The 15,182-nt window shown below is 36.5% G+C and overlaps 1 protein-coding gene across 2 annotated transcripts in view; it reads right to left on the reverse strand.

The window, feature by feature from the left end:
- Positions 1–15,182, reverse strand: part of PLGRKT (plasminogen receptor with a C-terminal lysine) — a 27,412-nt gene continuing 12,230 nt past the window's right edge. For both annotated transcript variants that reach the window (XM_080574467.1, XM_080574468.1), the window contains exons 3-5: positions 6,822–6,952; positions 5,674–5,783; positions 1–1,155 (exon numbers count right to left, since the gene is read on the reverse strand). In XM_080574467.1, coding sequence (XP_080430593.1) covers positions 1,034–1,155; positions 5,674–5,783; positions 6,822–6,952 — 363 coding nt within the window. In that variant the 3' untranslated portion in view covers positions 1–1,033. The remainder of the gene's footprint in view (positions 1,156–5,673; positions 5,784–6,821; positions 6,953–15,182) is intronic.

Consider the following 15,182-nt stretch of genomic DNA (forward strand, 5'->3'; position numbering starts at 1 on the left):
TTTGGCTTAATTCTTTACTGGATACTTTTTGGACATTTGTTTTAATCCCCACAATTAGATTAATGCTAGAAGAGTTTCCATCCAAAACACACAGCAAAATCCATTTTTAAACATGATTTCCAATACAGAAAGTTGCATTTTTTACCAAGTATAACATCAGAATACTAAAATACACTAAAATTATATTCTCTCTCAGTGTATTTCATGCTACAGTAAAGGCATGCAAAACTCCCTCAGTTTTTCAGTACTTGTAAGGCCCCTTGGATGTACCCATTACAAAAACATACATTAATAGTTTTGCTTGCTGCTAGTCTGTGTTAATATTCATCTTAGTAGTGAAACTCTGATTTCATGTAAACAAATTATCCTGAGTTTCAGAATGTCAAACAAGCATGAAAAAGATTCAGGAAATAGCTACATAATTTGTTTTCTCTTTTTCAGAAATTATCTCTGCTTATACTTTAATACAGTTTTTCATAAGAGTAAAACACACAGTTAGTGAGTGACGTGTTTACTTCTGAACCTACTTCTGATAAAAGCTGTTTATTCCAGAATTTGAAGCAGAGATGGTGAGTTCACTGCCTAAAGAACAGCAACTAAAAAGTGTCTTGTTTTTCAAAGAAGTTGACTGTCTATTCCTGACTTCAAATTGATCTCTGCATCTTCAAATATATTTGAAAATTATAATAATATTTTTACAAATTTGTAACTACCAATTAACTTATTTTTGTCGATTATAGTCAGTTTGGTCAGCACCACACATTTTTACTACAGGTGAAAGTTATTTTCAGACTCAATAGACACTGGAAATTCAGTATTTCACTCTGAACAAGAAAAATATCCTACCGTAACAATGGATATTTTCAAGAGATACATCCGGTATGAAAATCATTGCTTTAGAATGTACTGATTTTTTAAAAATGATTTACTTTTCACTTAAAACACTTAATTTTCTCAATATTTTAATGATCCATCTAAGTCCCAAAACACCATTACAATTACAATTCAGATACTAAACTTCAACACCATCCTCCTATTTTTCTATGAAGAACTTGCTCTGAGATCTTCTGATTTTTTCCAGGTCTTCAAAAGTGAGTGGTCCCTTTGGTGGTTCTAGCAAAGCGTTCTGCGTGTCCAATATGTTTTCTGCTTCACCTTAGAAAAAAATAAAAAATTAAATACATAAATATAGTTCTTCACCCATACTGTGAGAAAGCAAATGAAGTGGGAAGAAGAGAAAGAGGGAGAGAAAGAGGGAGAGAAAGAGGGAGAGAAAGAGGGAGAGAAAGAGGGAGAGAAAGAGGGAGAGAAAGAGGGAGAGAAAGAGGGAGAGAAAGAGGGAGAGAAAGAGGGAGAGAAAGAGGGAGAGAAAGAGGGAGAGAAAGAGGGAGAGAAAGAGGGAGAGAAAGAGGGAGAGAAAGAGGGAGAGAAAGAGGGAGAGAAAGAGGGAGAGAAAGAGGGAGAGAGAAAAAAAGCTGATTTAGCTATTCTTTTTTGGGCAAGAATAACAAAATACCATGTTGCAGCTATGTACTTTACAAAGGAGCTGATGACATCATAGTATCAAAGATGTCTTTAAGGAATTTTGGACTAGTGGAATAACTATACACAGAAGTGTTTGATCTGAAATGAGTGTCTGCCTCAGGCTGCATTTGTTTGAAAGAACTTCAGCCAAAACAATCCATTATGCTGTTGCTGCTGTCTGTGTTAGCCCCTTTCTCCTAAAAACTACACTGAGTTATCGCCATTTGTCTCCTAGAGGTGTATGAAACACACGCTTTGGAAAAGGTGTACTTTACACCAGCCCTGTACTGTATTTCACGAATTCGGTGAGTCTGGGAAAAGGGTGGGTCACACATGCACGTGAAAGAGTATATATGGTTTAAGAAGGAAATTTCCTGTACACGCTATCCCAGATAAGCCATATTTGGGCGCCCTTTCTCTTGTCGCACATCTAGGCTAAGCAACGTTAGTCTACAGGCACAAAGTGCATAATACAGGACTTGAAGAAGCACTGGCCAAAGCATACTACTCACAAAAAATGTTTGCTAAGACAGTTACCCAAACATACAGTCTAAGCAGCATAGCAGGGAAAAGTTGTAGGGTGCAGAACGCTCTGGGTAAGGTTAGAATGAAAACATCTAGGACAGAGAATCCAAAAAACAAAGATATAGTCTGAACATTATACATCAGTTGTGGTGGTCCACTGTGATATAATAAAGGATGAAGATAAGGCAAAGAATGTGTTTTGGCTGATGCCATTTGGTACAATGCCAAAAATCTTGTTTACCTATGCCTTATCTCCTAGCTTGATCATTACAGATGTGACTTGAAGCTCTACTTCCGTGCAATGAACCTGACTGAATACTGTCATGCAGTCTAGACTGCAGCCATTCCATAAAACAAATCTGAATGCTGAAATCTCCAGCTGCAATTTTGGTTAGTATTACAGTGCTTGGGATCTCCATATCAGTACTATCCAAAAGGACGACACTAGTTACCACTTCCAGTGACTGCTAAAACGACAGTGTGAGTCTGATATGGCCCTGGCACCCTAACAACTTTTCAACAGCATATACAGAACTCAAAACAAGTACTTCCTCCTATATACTCAGCTTTACCTTTAGTTACTCCAAGCTATACAACAGAAAAAAACCCCAACACCTCTAAATTCAATGTGGTTGAAAAGGCACGTCATGAGGAAATACGTGAACAAGTAGACCAGAGACAGAGTAAATTAAATATAAGCAAGGTCAAAGACAAAAGTGCTTGGTGAAACAGAAATAGAGGAACTTTCTAGGGGCATAGACTGATTCCAAATAATGAAGGATAGCAGATGCAGGGCTATTGATCAAGGTGGTACAGATAAATGGAAAACTGTGGAGATACTGAAAGAATTGCAGTTAGTTTAGGAGAGGGGAATTGACTCTAAGGCTGAACACAGGCATACCCTAGAGGGAAGAGACCAGTTAAAGAGGCAACAGTAAAAGGAATGGTGTATACCCTTGTAACATCACAGAGATGAAGCACGGCACGAACCAACAGAACACATGGGCAAGTAGAGAAGTAGCTGAGAAAGGAGCCTGGGCATGAGCACAGGTATCAGCTGAGTAATAAGAACAAGCATTGTGGCTGTAGGTCAATTGTGTCATAAGGCCTTCTCTTCAGCTACTTAATTTTTACCTTGAAATAAAAATAAACTCATGAACCAGATTTCTACGTAATTATAAACCTTTTTCTGATTTTCAACTTAGATTCATTCAAGCTAGCTCATTCCCTTTTATTCTGCTGCTGATATTAGTCATAAGTTTAATTAACTTCCCTCCCTTACTTTATTCTACCCTACCCTGTAAGCAGGGCCTGTAGCCCCAAATCTCTGTTGTCTTTTTACAAGGCTAAGCAGACTTCAAATTCTCTCACAAGGCAGCTTGTCATTCCCTGATAATTTTAACTCTTCACTAATTCTAGATTCCTCATACAGAAGTGATCCGAATTATGTAGAAAATACCAAGGACGTATTACTCTTTTCTGCATCAATACTTTCCTGTCTGTATTCTTTATTTGTACTACAGTTGTGGAATCTCCAACCCTGGAGATACTCAAAAAGCCAACTGGACATGGCCCTAGACAACTGGTTCTAGCTGGCCCTGCTTAAGCAGTGTGGGGATTGGACCAGATGACCTCCAGGCGTGCCTTCCAACCTAAACCGTTCCATGATTCCACACTAGAAAACCTCTCACCTGATGTTCCCAGACTTTGCTTGATCCTCTTACATTTTCATCACACTACTGGGTTATAATTATTCACTGATTACCTAATACATTGGGGTTTTTCACCCTTTCTTCATTACTTCCAGCTGGTGAGCTCTGATTGTAGAAATTCCTATTAGTCTCTATCTTCTTGCTGTCCTTCTTATCAAATTGAATTCTAATTCATCTCAGTTCTTCAGGTCATCAGTTCTTGTATTACAGCTTTCCCTTGACAAAATCAATCAAGTTTGTCATCCACAAATTGTATTAGTATTAACTACTCACAATTTCAAATACGAAACAAAAGTAGATCCAGACCAAATCTTGAGGATCTTCGTTATAATCCTGCTAAAGCCAAGCGATCCATGTTAAGCACAAACCTTTGACATCTCCTCTTTACCCCAGTGCTCACCTTTGTACTGATTTCAATGTCCTTCATGCTAACTTAATCTTCATACCACACTAAATGCTTTCATGAGTTTATAGTACATCTACCACATTTATTTTGGAAAACGGAACTGATTTTCCAGGAAAAGACATACGCAGTTTGGCAAACTTCATTTTATCTTCTTGTCCATTTGGCTCTATATCTTTTCTTATTCTTTCCTCTAAAATCCTTGTCACATGCCTTGCATACCACTGAAGTTGCCATAATCGATCTGAAGTTAAGAAGATGACTTTCCACCACTGTGATACCTGAACAGGGTATCACATTACCTATCTGAGAGGGTAGTGAGGGGTACCCCTTTAGAGGACTGCATGAACTCACTAAACATATCATATACTATTTTCAAGGGACCTGCATTATCATAAGATTTTGGATGAAAATTACATTCTTCAAAAAAAAATTAACAAATCCTAAATTCCAAGTTTTGCTTCTCCACTGAATGTGTACTACTTTATTTTTCAACATTAATTTCATTAGCCACACAATTTTTCTCCCAATGCTTAGCTGCCTATTCATATTAAAAAAAAATAAGAAATGTATTTGGTGGGGTTTTAAAAATGTTCATAGATATACATTGCTGTGTTGCCCAAATATATTTGCATCTGTCAGAGCTGTAAATATTTTAGTTTTTCTAATTACTCTATCATTATTTTCAATGAAGTACATGCACACAGCTAGGAAACCTAGCTCTTAGCTCTGGAAGTTAAGACCAAGAGCAGTCTGTTTCAGTAGCAGAATGCAAAGTCAATCCAGTTAATTAAAATGATTTACAAAGGTGACACGCCATGGCCCAGTGTTGTCTTCACATACAGTGAACACTGTCTTAGCATGCCTCGCTCACTAGGAATCAGAGTGAACATTAAAGCATCTATCAGATTTTCCATAATCCTCAACATCGATCATTTAATCAGGTCCACCACTGGCAACCATGAGGCAAGACCCCACTTTCTGGGGCTCACCTTTCTCTTTTCCATCTTAGCAGGGCACTGTGGCAAGATGATCAGCTGATGACTGTCCTTGATCGTGAAGGTGTAAGGGCATGATTCCTGTCTGTATCCCTTTATCTGCTCTTACCATCCCTATCCTCTGCCAAAACAGCAGCATCTGAATGCAATATGGAAGGAAATCACTACATGTGTCACTGCTTCCAAATATGTAATGCTTACTTCAGCTGTATTTACAACTTTAGAATTATTTAGAACTTCAAACTTTTTTTTCTATTTTTTTTGAATCAGGGAAAGAGAAATCAGAACACAGTTTGAACTGCAGGGAAAGGCTATGAAAGTAGAAACCTTTGACAGAGAAAGGACCTGACGGTAACAGAAGAAAAAAAAAGAAAAAAAAGGGTGAGATTTTTGTCTGAAAAAGAGAAAATCTATTTCAAGTTCTCTCCCAGTCATTCTAAAAAGGCAAGAGATTATCTGAAATATTAAGTTTGGTTCTATGTATCAACCAGACAGACTCATACACACATACCTTTTATCCTTTGCAACAGTGTCCCATAGCCCATATCATACTGATAGGCAAATATAAAGCTTAAGGGAACTATTGGCAGTAAAACTCCTGGGTTCTTCTTTTTTATTGCTCTGTTTAAAAAAAAAAAAAAAAAAAAAAAACAAGAAGAAGGAAATCCATAATTATTTAGGACATTCAGCATATCAGCACTGTTAGTTGAGGTTGATCTTGACAGTCTAGGACTTGCATAACCTTCTACACTATTTAATCAAAGAAGAAGTCATCTTAATTTCCTTGAAAGAATTTGGTTGCCTTCTGGTCACCTTGTGTGACCTTCTGTGCTCAACTATCAACACAAAGGTATTAGAGAAAATGTGTCAAGTGAGTTTTTAATACATTTAACATGAAATGGGATAATCTAACCAGTGTTGCATTGCATATATCCATCTAGCCTCATGCAACATGTTGTAATTGAGACCTTACAATCTGTTCCAAATGCATCTTAGTGCACAGAGAATGCTTAATGCATAAGATGCATTTTATCTGTCGTATGTACACAAAACTACAAATATTCCTACATTTCCTCTAATCACTTCATAGCACAAGAAAAACGTATTACCTAACAAGAGTACTATCAGGTAAGTTCTTCCACATGCAATGCACATTTTTAGCTAGTATTTTTCTCCCCACGAGAAACCTGCACTCTTCATTCAAATTTTAAGTGACCAGATTTCAGAATATATGTACTTGTTCACTGACATTAAAAAAATTCAGCTGATGGAGTATTTGTACCTAATGACTAGTTCATTAAATCACAATTCAGACAAGAAAATAGTATGGTTTTCAAAAATCCCTCCTGTTACATACACGATTTTTGTTTTACATCAAATTTTTAGTAGTTCAGCTATATCATTTTATTGTCAGGTCACAGGTCTCTGCTTTTATATAAGTATGTAGTACAGACATAATATATAAATATGTAGTACAGACATAACTAAATCACATTCAGAAGCAGACAGAAATCAACAGAGTCACTTAGTTATTCCATCAACCTCTGAGCAGTTACTGGATAAAAATAACTACCAGATAAAATGTAAAAGGAAGATCCAGCACTACAAAAATATAATTGTAATCAATTTACATTTTTTATTAGAAAATAAACTTCATACCCCGCTGTTAAACCTATAGCAGCAAGTCCAAAGAATGTCCCAAAGTATTTAAGAAATTCCCGTGTCCAAGCAATCTGCATGGCTGTTTGTCTCTCTCTCATCTGATTCTGCATCAGTAGTTGCCTTTCCAGCTAAAAGAAAGGAGAGAGGTTAAACAAAATTAAGTCATCCATTTATTTTAAAGATTAGTCAATCTCTCATTGGTCTATAATCCAAACCGTTAAGTAAGACGGTTTCCTTTTTGTTCTTTTACTGCAGTCATTCATAGGTGTTGACTAAGAATGATCTATGAAGAGTTTACACCAAGAAAACACTAAGGTCAACCAGCAAATGCTTTAGTATAGTCTTTCTAACGCTCTTTCACATGGTCAAGAAAATCAAAATACCAGCGTTAGGTTTTGTGAGCTCCCTGAGTCTCATTGGCACTCCCTAGGTTAAGGTTCTCTGACCTTTGCATTTCCACAGTGATCCATAGGGTACCATCCTGCTCTCCGTTTTTTTTCTGCTTGTAGCTGTCAGTATGTGTCTTTAGGGTCAGCCTTGACACTTTTTTCCCCTTTGAGAATTTCTTTTCTCATTAATGATGCATCATCAGGATAATATTGCAAAACAGCACAGTTTATAAATACAGAAAAAGACTGCGAAGATATCACACCTTTTAAAGCTAATGGAATACATCACAATAGTCCCTGAGGAAATACTTCTGGAACCAAAATAAAAAACAATAATGCAAAAAGTACCATCTGGACAATATATTAACAGATCAAAGAACCTTCCATGGTACAGAAACATAAAAAACCAAACCACAGACTATTTATTTTTTAAAAAACAGATGTTCTGTCTAAATATATTGGTTCATATTTGCCCAGAGAGGCTGTGGATGCCCCATCCCTGGAGGTGTTCAAGACCAGAACGGGGTCCTGGGCAACCTGATCTGGCAGCTGGCATCCTTGCCCGTGGCAGGGGGTTAGAACCAGATTATCTTCAAGGTCCCTTTCAATCTGAGCCATTCTATTATTTCCATTAAATAAATACTAAAAATTTAGTATTTCTTAAAAGTTCTTCTCTACTGTACACCAAAAAGCACAATCATTTTTCCTCCTTAGAGTGCTGCCAAAAATAGGAATTGTGCCGAAAATCAGCAGTCTGAAACTTGAATATATAAGTTAGTTAACACAATAAGAAGTCTGCTTCTTCCCGTTAATATTTGTAACTCAGTTTAGGGAAAAAGCAGAGTACCTGATTTGGTATGCCTAGCTTAGCTAAGTGAGTTGCGTAAAAGTCCAGCAAGGTACAGGAAACTGAACACCAGCTGCCTAAAGAAATGTATTCTAGAAAAGAAAGAAGAAAGAGAGAATTCAGAAAGTTCACTTCTCATGCATCTGTAAAGTAAGTAATTAAATCTGTTCTTTTCTTCTGCTTTCTAATTCAAGAATAATTTAAAAGATTTGTAATTACTTAAGGTTTCCACCATTTATTCATCTCCATTACTATTGATTTAGCCTGAACAGAACACTTTCTGTTAAATTGTTACTAATTATTTCTTCAGACTATGTTGATCTTGCTATCTTATTTACAAGGTCATTCAGTATCTAGATAGGTAGAATTAATTTTTTAGACAGCATAATAAAAAAAGGACAGATCTAATTACATATAATTGTACACAGTAGGAAAAACAACATTCACTGTAGTCTCACAATACTGTTTCATCTCTTTCCTCAAGACTTACATTGCAATTGTTGTTTGTACAAAAATATCATCAACAGGCTCTAGTTTCCTGACATCCATAATTTTCAGATCACTTTTTTTCCAGAACAAATAATTACATAGCGGCTGACAAACCACTTAATAAAATATCAAAATAATTAGATTTTATTTTGTCACCCACGAGAGACTTGGAAATTCTAAAGTAAGCAAGCACACTGCCCGTTAATTAGCCCCATTGTGGACCCAAATGTCCTAAGCCTGGTAAATTGCTGAGGGTTGATGTGACAAGATAAAATAATGACATGTAATATCAGTGTAATGATCTCTATTTTTCCCTTCAATTTGATGATGTATGTAGTTTGCACACGTGTGAAAAGTACTAAGGGTCCTTTGTTTGCTTGCTGGCACAGATGAGGAGTTTACGCTTCCAAAACGCACAGCAGTACCGTAAATAAGCTTCAATTTGAAGACATACATGGGGAGGAAGTGGGACGAGGTTATGCTTATGAAATATAGGTCTTGACAAAAGGAAACTTACTGGAGCAGGAGAACAAAACTCGACAGTTTATTATGCATGGATAGTAGTGGGAAGTAAACATGGAATAAAAATTTTTATATAAATAACTTTTATATAAATAAAAGTTTTAATTTTAAATCTACAAGAGTAAACTAAAATATGACCTCTTTAAAAAAATAATTCAGTTACTGCTCAGCAGCCCTTTATAACCCCAGACTTTAAAAAAAGATAATTACCAGGTCACAGACACTGAGGTCACACAAAGACCTTTCTGTAGGAGCCTCTCCTATCAAATTTCAAAAGCCCAAGGCTACTTTCATGTATATTTAATACAAATAACAAGTAATTTATGAAAATAACAGTATAAATGGAAACAACTTGTTTTGTACCTTATGAGCAGCAGTCAGATAACATACTCATACAATTTTTCATATTCTTTTTTAACCAGAAGAATATTTTTTTTCCCTATTTGTAAAGCCTTCAACTTTCTACACGGTAGCCCCATCCAAAAAGAAGCAGGAAAACTTCATAGAAAAACCCTCGTAATTCCTTTCCTCTGAGCAGACTTCTTCATCGTGGACATAGCATCTTGCCTCTATGGAACATAATATTGTATTTAAATTCATTTCTTTAAAAAGGATGCTTTTGCGGGGAAGTTTAGACTGATGAATGTTAAGACAAGCATTTTATGTGTATGCAGGAAAATGTGGCATAATCAGGAAGAAAATGTTTCATAGGAATCTTCATGTACAGAAAGCTGCAAAAAGTTTACATTCTATTCAACGAGTGACATTTAGCTAAACTAATAATTTAATTTTTGCTATTACTCAAGTTGCACAATGTTACAGTGAAAATTTTATTAAATGAGATCTATTCTTGTACACAAAATTTTGTACCAAGAAAGTGTGAAGATGTTTTTGGAGATGGTAAGTAGTTAAACTGATTTTTATTTAGTAAAAAGTTATATGAAGAAAATCAAATAAAAATACACAAATATCACTAAAGATGCTCTATTATCTTTTTGAATCTGTGCAATGTTATGCCAAACCCAGGAATACATCTCCCAAACACCAGAAATACCCTTTGTTCTGTCCTCCTTTATTCTACACATCTTCATTCTTACTTCCCATTTCTTCCACACCAATATCAGTCATGTCACTTGGCAAAGTTTTATCCTGCCAAAACAAAGGGCTGTAGTACTGTAGCAGTAGGACTGTAATGGAAACCTGAGTAATGGAGAGATTTAGTGTTCCATGGCAATTCTGCAACGGCCTCACCGGATTTCAAGCTTTACTTAAGTAAAAAGAAAAGTGGAAACCGAGCAACAGCTAAGGCCAAAGTTGTCCCAGAACACAGAGTTTCATCACACAACTTCCTGGAATAATTGCAGGAAAATCAGTTTGGAGAATGTCTGAGCTCTTGGGAAGTGCTCTAGCCAGTGCGCTGCTGAATGACATGGGCCAATGCCGCTGGCACATTCCAAGCACAGGAACACATATTCAGAGCATGCCCCTCTGTCAGACTCTGACAAAGCAGATAGGAGGCAGAGCACCACACAGATGACCATGTCCTAAGAGCATAACCCACCGTCTGCTCACAAAACAGATTTCTATTAGCAATGTTTGCCAGTGAAAGTGTAAATACATTTTAAATTCATTTTGGATGCTCTCATTTAAGAATTTAAGCATCTGCAAGGGAACTCAAGCAGTCCCTGTGTACTTCAATCTTTAGGACATTCAGGCATAATACTTTGGTGCTTGCCCATTCAATACGCCAATCTTAATTGAACATCTTAAGCTCCCACAGTTTTGCATGAATTGGATAGCCTGATAGGCTGACTTTACAGTGGCAAACAGCTATTGGTAGATCATAAGGCAAAACCTCAACCACTCTCTGATTCTGTGACTTTAACCTAAAGCAAGTCAGGACTTGACGGCAGATCTATATAGGGAAAGATTCAGGAACCCACCACAAAAGATGATTCCAAATTAGATGAAAGATACAAAACCATATCGTGTTTGACTGCAGTTCAAATCAATATCCCATTTTCACCTGTTAATTTCTTAATAATTGTGTCTTATTTTCCTCCACATGTGTTCTATTGAAAATGCCAGCCATGCTGTCATAGTGAAAGGATAGAGAAGACTTTTGACCTATTAACATGTAGATTTTATGACAAAGGCCAGGTCCCACACCCTTAAGACTTTGCAATGAAGTTTAAGATAATTTCTTTTCCCATTACAGAAGATCAGAAGGGGAAAAAAAAAAGTTTATTATTCATACTTAGAGGAGTTGTGCTATGGCTTACTTAGCATTATGTCACTGACATGATTAAGTTGACTTCTGAGGAAAAAAGCTATAGTGGTGTATCATGCACAAAGGTGAACAACACTCCACTGTTCAAGTGCCATTTCCCAGGGTATAAATTATATTTAACTTTAAACACTTAGGCTTCCCACTGATATAGCCAAAAACCTTTGACAGGGACTATTTATATCACTGCACTTGTATAAAAAATACAGCTTAAAGGGACTCAGGTGCAGATTTATTATGGGAAGAAGGGAGGTGCTCTAAGCTTCCCGCTCAGGTTGCTCTGCACGGCACAAGAGAGCTAAAGCTGTGATGTGGATGCATGGGTACACACCCAAGTATGCTTTTTTATTACTGTTCGGAAATCGTGTCCTACAAGAATCGGATCACATTTTAAAGACACATATGAAAGTAAGTGAGTATCATAATTAAAAAAAAAAAGTGACACTTTTTTGTGAGTTTAAATCCATAGCAAACAGGCTTTCTTAAATCAAAGTACCAACTTCTTTATTGGTAACAAATATTGATGGTATCATTTTAAAAATCAAGTTCAGTATTTCAAAATAAAATGGGTTCTAGTAGCAAGTGACATTTTATATTTTATAACACTCTCAGGAGGACCAAATTAGAATTAACTTTCCCATTTAAAAAAAAAATACAGTTAGTGGTTTCTCAACACTGTGTAAGAGCTGATTAGCATTTGAAGTCTGACACATACCTACTGTTATAGTAAAAGGAAATCAATCTGACAAAATGAAACATGACAGATGAAGAGAAGTGAGGCGGAGAGGGAAAAGGTCAGTTACTGTGAAACTGATAATGCTAATACACTAGTCAGTGGTAGCCAGCCTTATCGTTTCAATTGATTATTCTTCACACCATGATGTCAAACCATAGAAAAGAGCATGTATGCCATCATTTCATTGATTAAAATCTAGTGGGAGAAAATTCTCATCTGAAATAATTTAATCAACTTTGACAACTTGTAAAAAAAAAAATAAAATAAAATAAACATCCCTCTTCGGATTGCAAGCTACATCGGCACTGGTAGGTAAGATTGGAAATTTCTGATGCTTTAGACTGCTTATTTTCTCTCTTTCTTTATGCCTTTCAGTTTCACGTTCACATGCTGTAGGAAGGAACAAATACTACTTTGGTCCTGTATTAGGATGATGTGCAAAAGCAAAACGAATAGGATGCAAGGTGGTGTACAAAGGTTCAACAGTGGAAGCCGCAGACAGTGCAAAATGCTCCCTCCTGGCTGTCTAGGTGCATTAAATACCACTTGCTTGATATATCTGGAGAGAGGAAGACATAGTAACCACCCCTTGATAAAGCCTCCATTACGCAATACATTTAATGGCTCTCCTGGCGGATATGCCCTTCTCCCCAACCCCTCCAGAAGAGCGAGCAGAGCAAAGAGTCAGCTTGAGAGCAGCCCAAGGCAGCTGAACTACTTAGGGAACTGCATTTCATGTCACCATCATTAAGACACAATTATGCTGACAGTCCTGTATACAGATATTCAGACAGGAAAGTAATTAATCTACCTTAGAAGGAATTATCAGCCAGGTAAATATACACACGCCTCCACTTAAGTTCTACAACTCACAATATAAATTTAACAAAAGAGAAACATGAAGAAACTGCAGTATCCTTACAGTCATTTTAAAAGAACTTACAGCTCTGTCACAGCCTAATCCCTTGCACATCCGTTAGAGGTGTAGGGGCCACGGCTACTGTGGCTGTAACAGAAGGTTATTTCCACTGACAGCTTTTCCATGGTCAGAGAGTCTGAAAGCATTCTTTAAACAACTTCTGACTTCTAATTTCTGAGTACTCAGGGGCAAGGTGAAAAAGAGAGACAAATTTTCAAATATATGACGGTCACATATAAAAACCTACAAACCGCTTACAAAGCATACAGAAAAGTTGGTCTACACGTAGTTTAGCTAAATAACTGCATAAACACCTTACAGTAGAAATGCACTAGTCATTTCTTAGGCAGACTAAAGATTAAGGCTTATGTGACTCGTCCTAGGTGTCATCCTACCTAATCAATGTGCAAAAATAGAAGCTGCTACAAATACCTGTTTAGCAAAAATAAATCGAAAATAGAATAGTGATACCTATATTTACACCTATGTAGTAAATCACTAGAGTGCAATACAGAGATAATAACTTGTAATAATTACACAGCATTTGCTCAGTTCTATGACCAACATGCACATAGAAGTATTAGGAAATAGGCCTCCAGATCAAACAGTTAAAATAAATCAGACTTAAATGTTTTATCCTGCAGCTTCAAAGCCTGCCTATAAATATATTTCACTTATAGTACGCAGAGCAATTAAAATTATTAGCACTGCAAGAAATTAAACTCTCTAAAAAGCAAACTCAATTTTTAAAGCTTCCAATTGCTAAGACATCACAAAATATTTACAAGCAAAAAGGGGTCTCAAAACATCAGCCAGATGCCAGAATGTAACCTGCACTGAAAAAATACCCCATATGCTTCTGTTATTGTCAATAATTTAACGGAATTACATGCCTTTTAAAAAGAGTAACCTAAGAAGCATGTAAATCTATCTGAAGTTTTAGGCTGTGCAAAGGAGATGCTCCAGTCCATGGGCTGCTATACAAAAGTAAGGTTTCTTGGTAGTAGCCTAGTATTTCTGTGCTTCTGCTTCTTGGCATTAGAGCAAAGAACGCACAGTGAGTGTAGAAGGGTGTCTTCCACCTGCACTGAAGAATCTTAGCAGAGTAAGCTAAGTTTTTGGACACCGTATCAGTGTTTAAAAATCTCAGGAGTTTTATACATGGGCTGTAAAGACAACCCAAAGTCTTTGGATAGACAGTTACGTCAAAAGAGAGCTTGAAATAGCAATATAGATAAAGCAATGTAAGACAGTTAACATTACAAGTAATTCAAAAATCTGACTAATAGCTGAATAAGTAGGAACTAGTCCATTTATTATATCCATTCCTCGGTAATTTCTCTAAGTATGGTCATTGTGGCCTCTTATAGCTTGTTTCATTGTAGTTTTTAAAGAAACGGAGATTTGGTATTGAATCAAAAATGAACACCAGAAGAAATGGCTGCAAAATGATACTGTTGTATGAAAGGCTGTTACAATACCAACAAAATCTACAAACATGATGTTTCTTCCTATCCATTTCAGATTCTTGCAAAATCACTCATTGCTGCTCTCTTTACAGCACTTTGTTACAGAATTAAAATAGATGTAAGATCTCTTTATTTATCCATTTTACATCCTGAGCTCTTAACAAGTTCTGCTTGATAGAGCTCCCCCCCCCTTTTTTTTTTTTTCAAACTTAGCATTCATAAAATATTTTTTCATAGAAAAATACGCAAATGGCCAGATTTGACTTCAGTGGACGTAACTGAAGACTGAAATGGTAGCTTTGCTCTATTAACAAGGAAGGAACTTCAGAAAACTCATACCACTAAAGGAAGCAGCTTCAGAAGGCGTTTTTCCTTTGAAACGAGGTAAATCCCCCCAGTGACCTAAGCCTTACATGTGTAAGGGTTGGATGAAGGTGCACCTCTGAGCAAGACAAATTATAAGCTGCATTCATAATAAGATGTACTAGTCACAGATATTCTTCAGAGAAAAGACTGGCAAGACTGATTCCACTGAAGAGATGAACTTAACACTTGTCTCATTACTGGTGGAACAATCGGTCTGTTCTGCATCTTTTGCTGGTACTGCTTGCATGTTAGAAATATCAATTAATATTTGCTCTTTGTAAAACACTGCATTTATTTTTTGAGAGTATTGTATACTCTGCCTGATCACTGCAGC

The sequence above is a fragment of the Anser brachyrhynchus genome (assembly GCF_964034855.1).
Source record: "Anser brachyrhynchus genome assembly, chromosome: Z".
NCBI lineage: Eukaryota > Metazoa > Chordata > Aves > Anseriformes > Anatidae > Anser > Anser brachyrhynchus.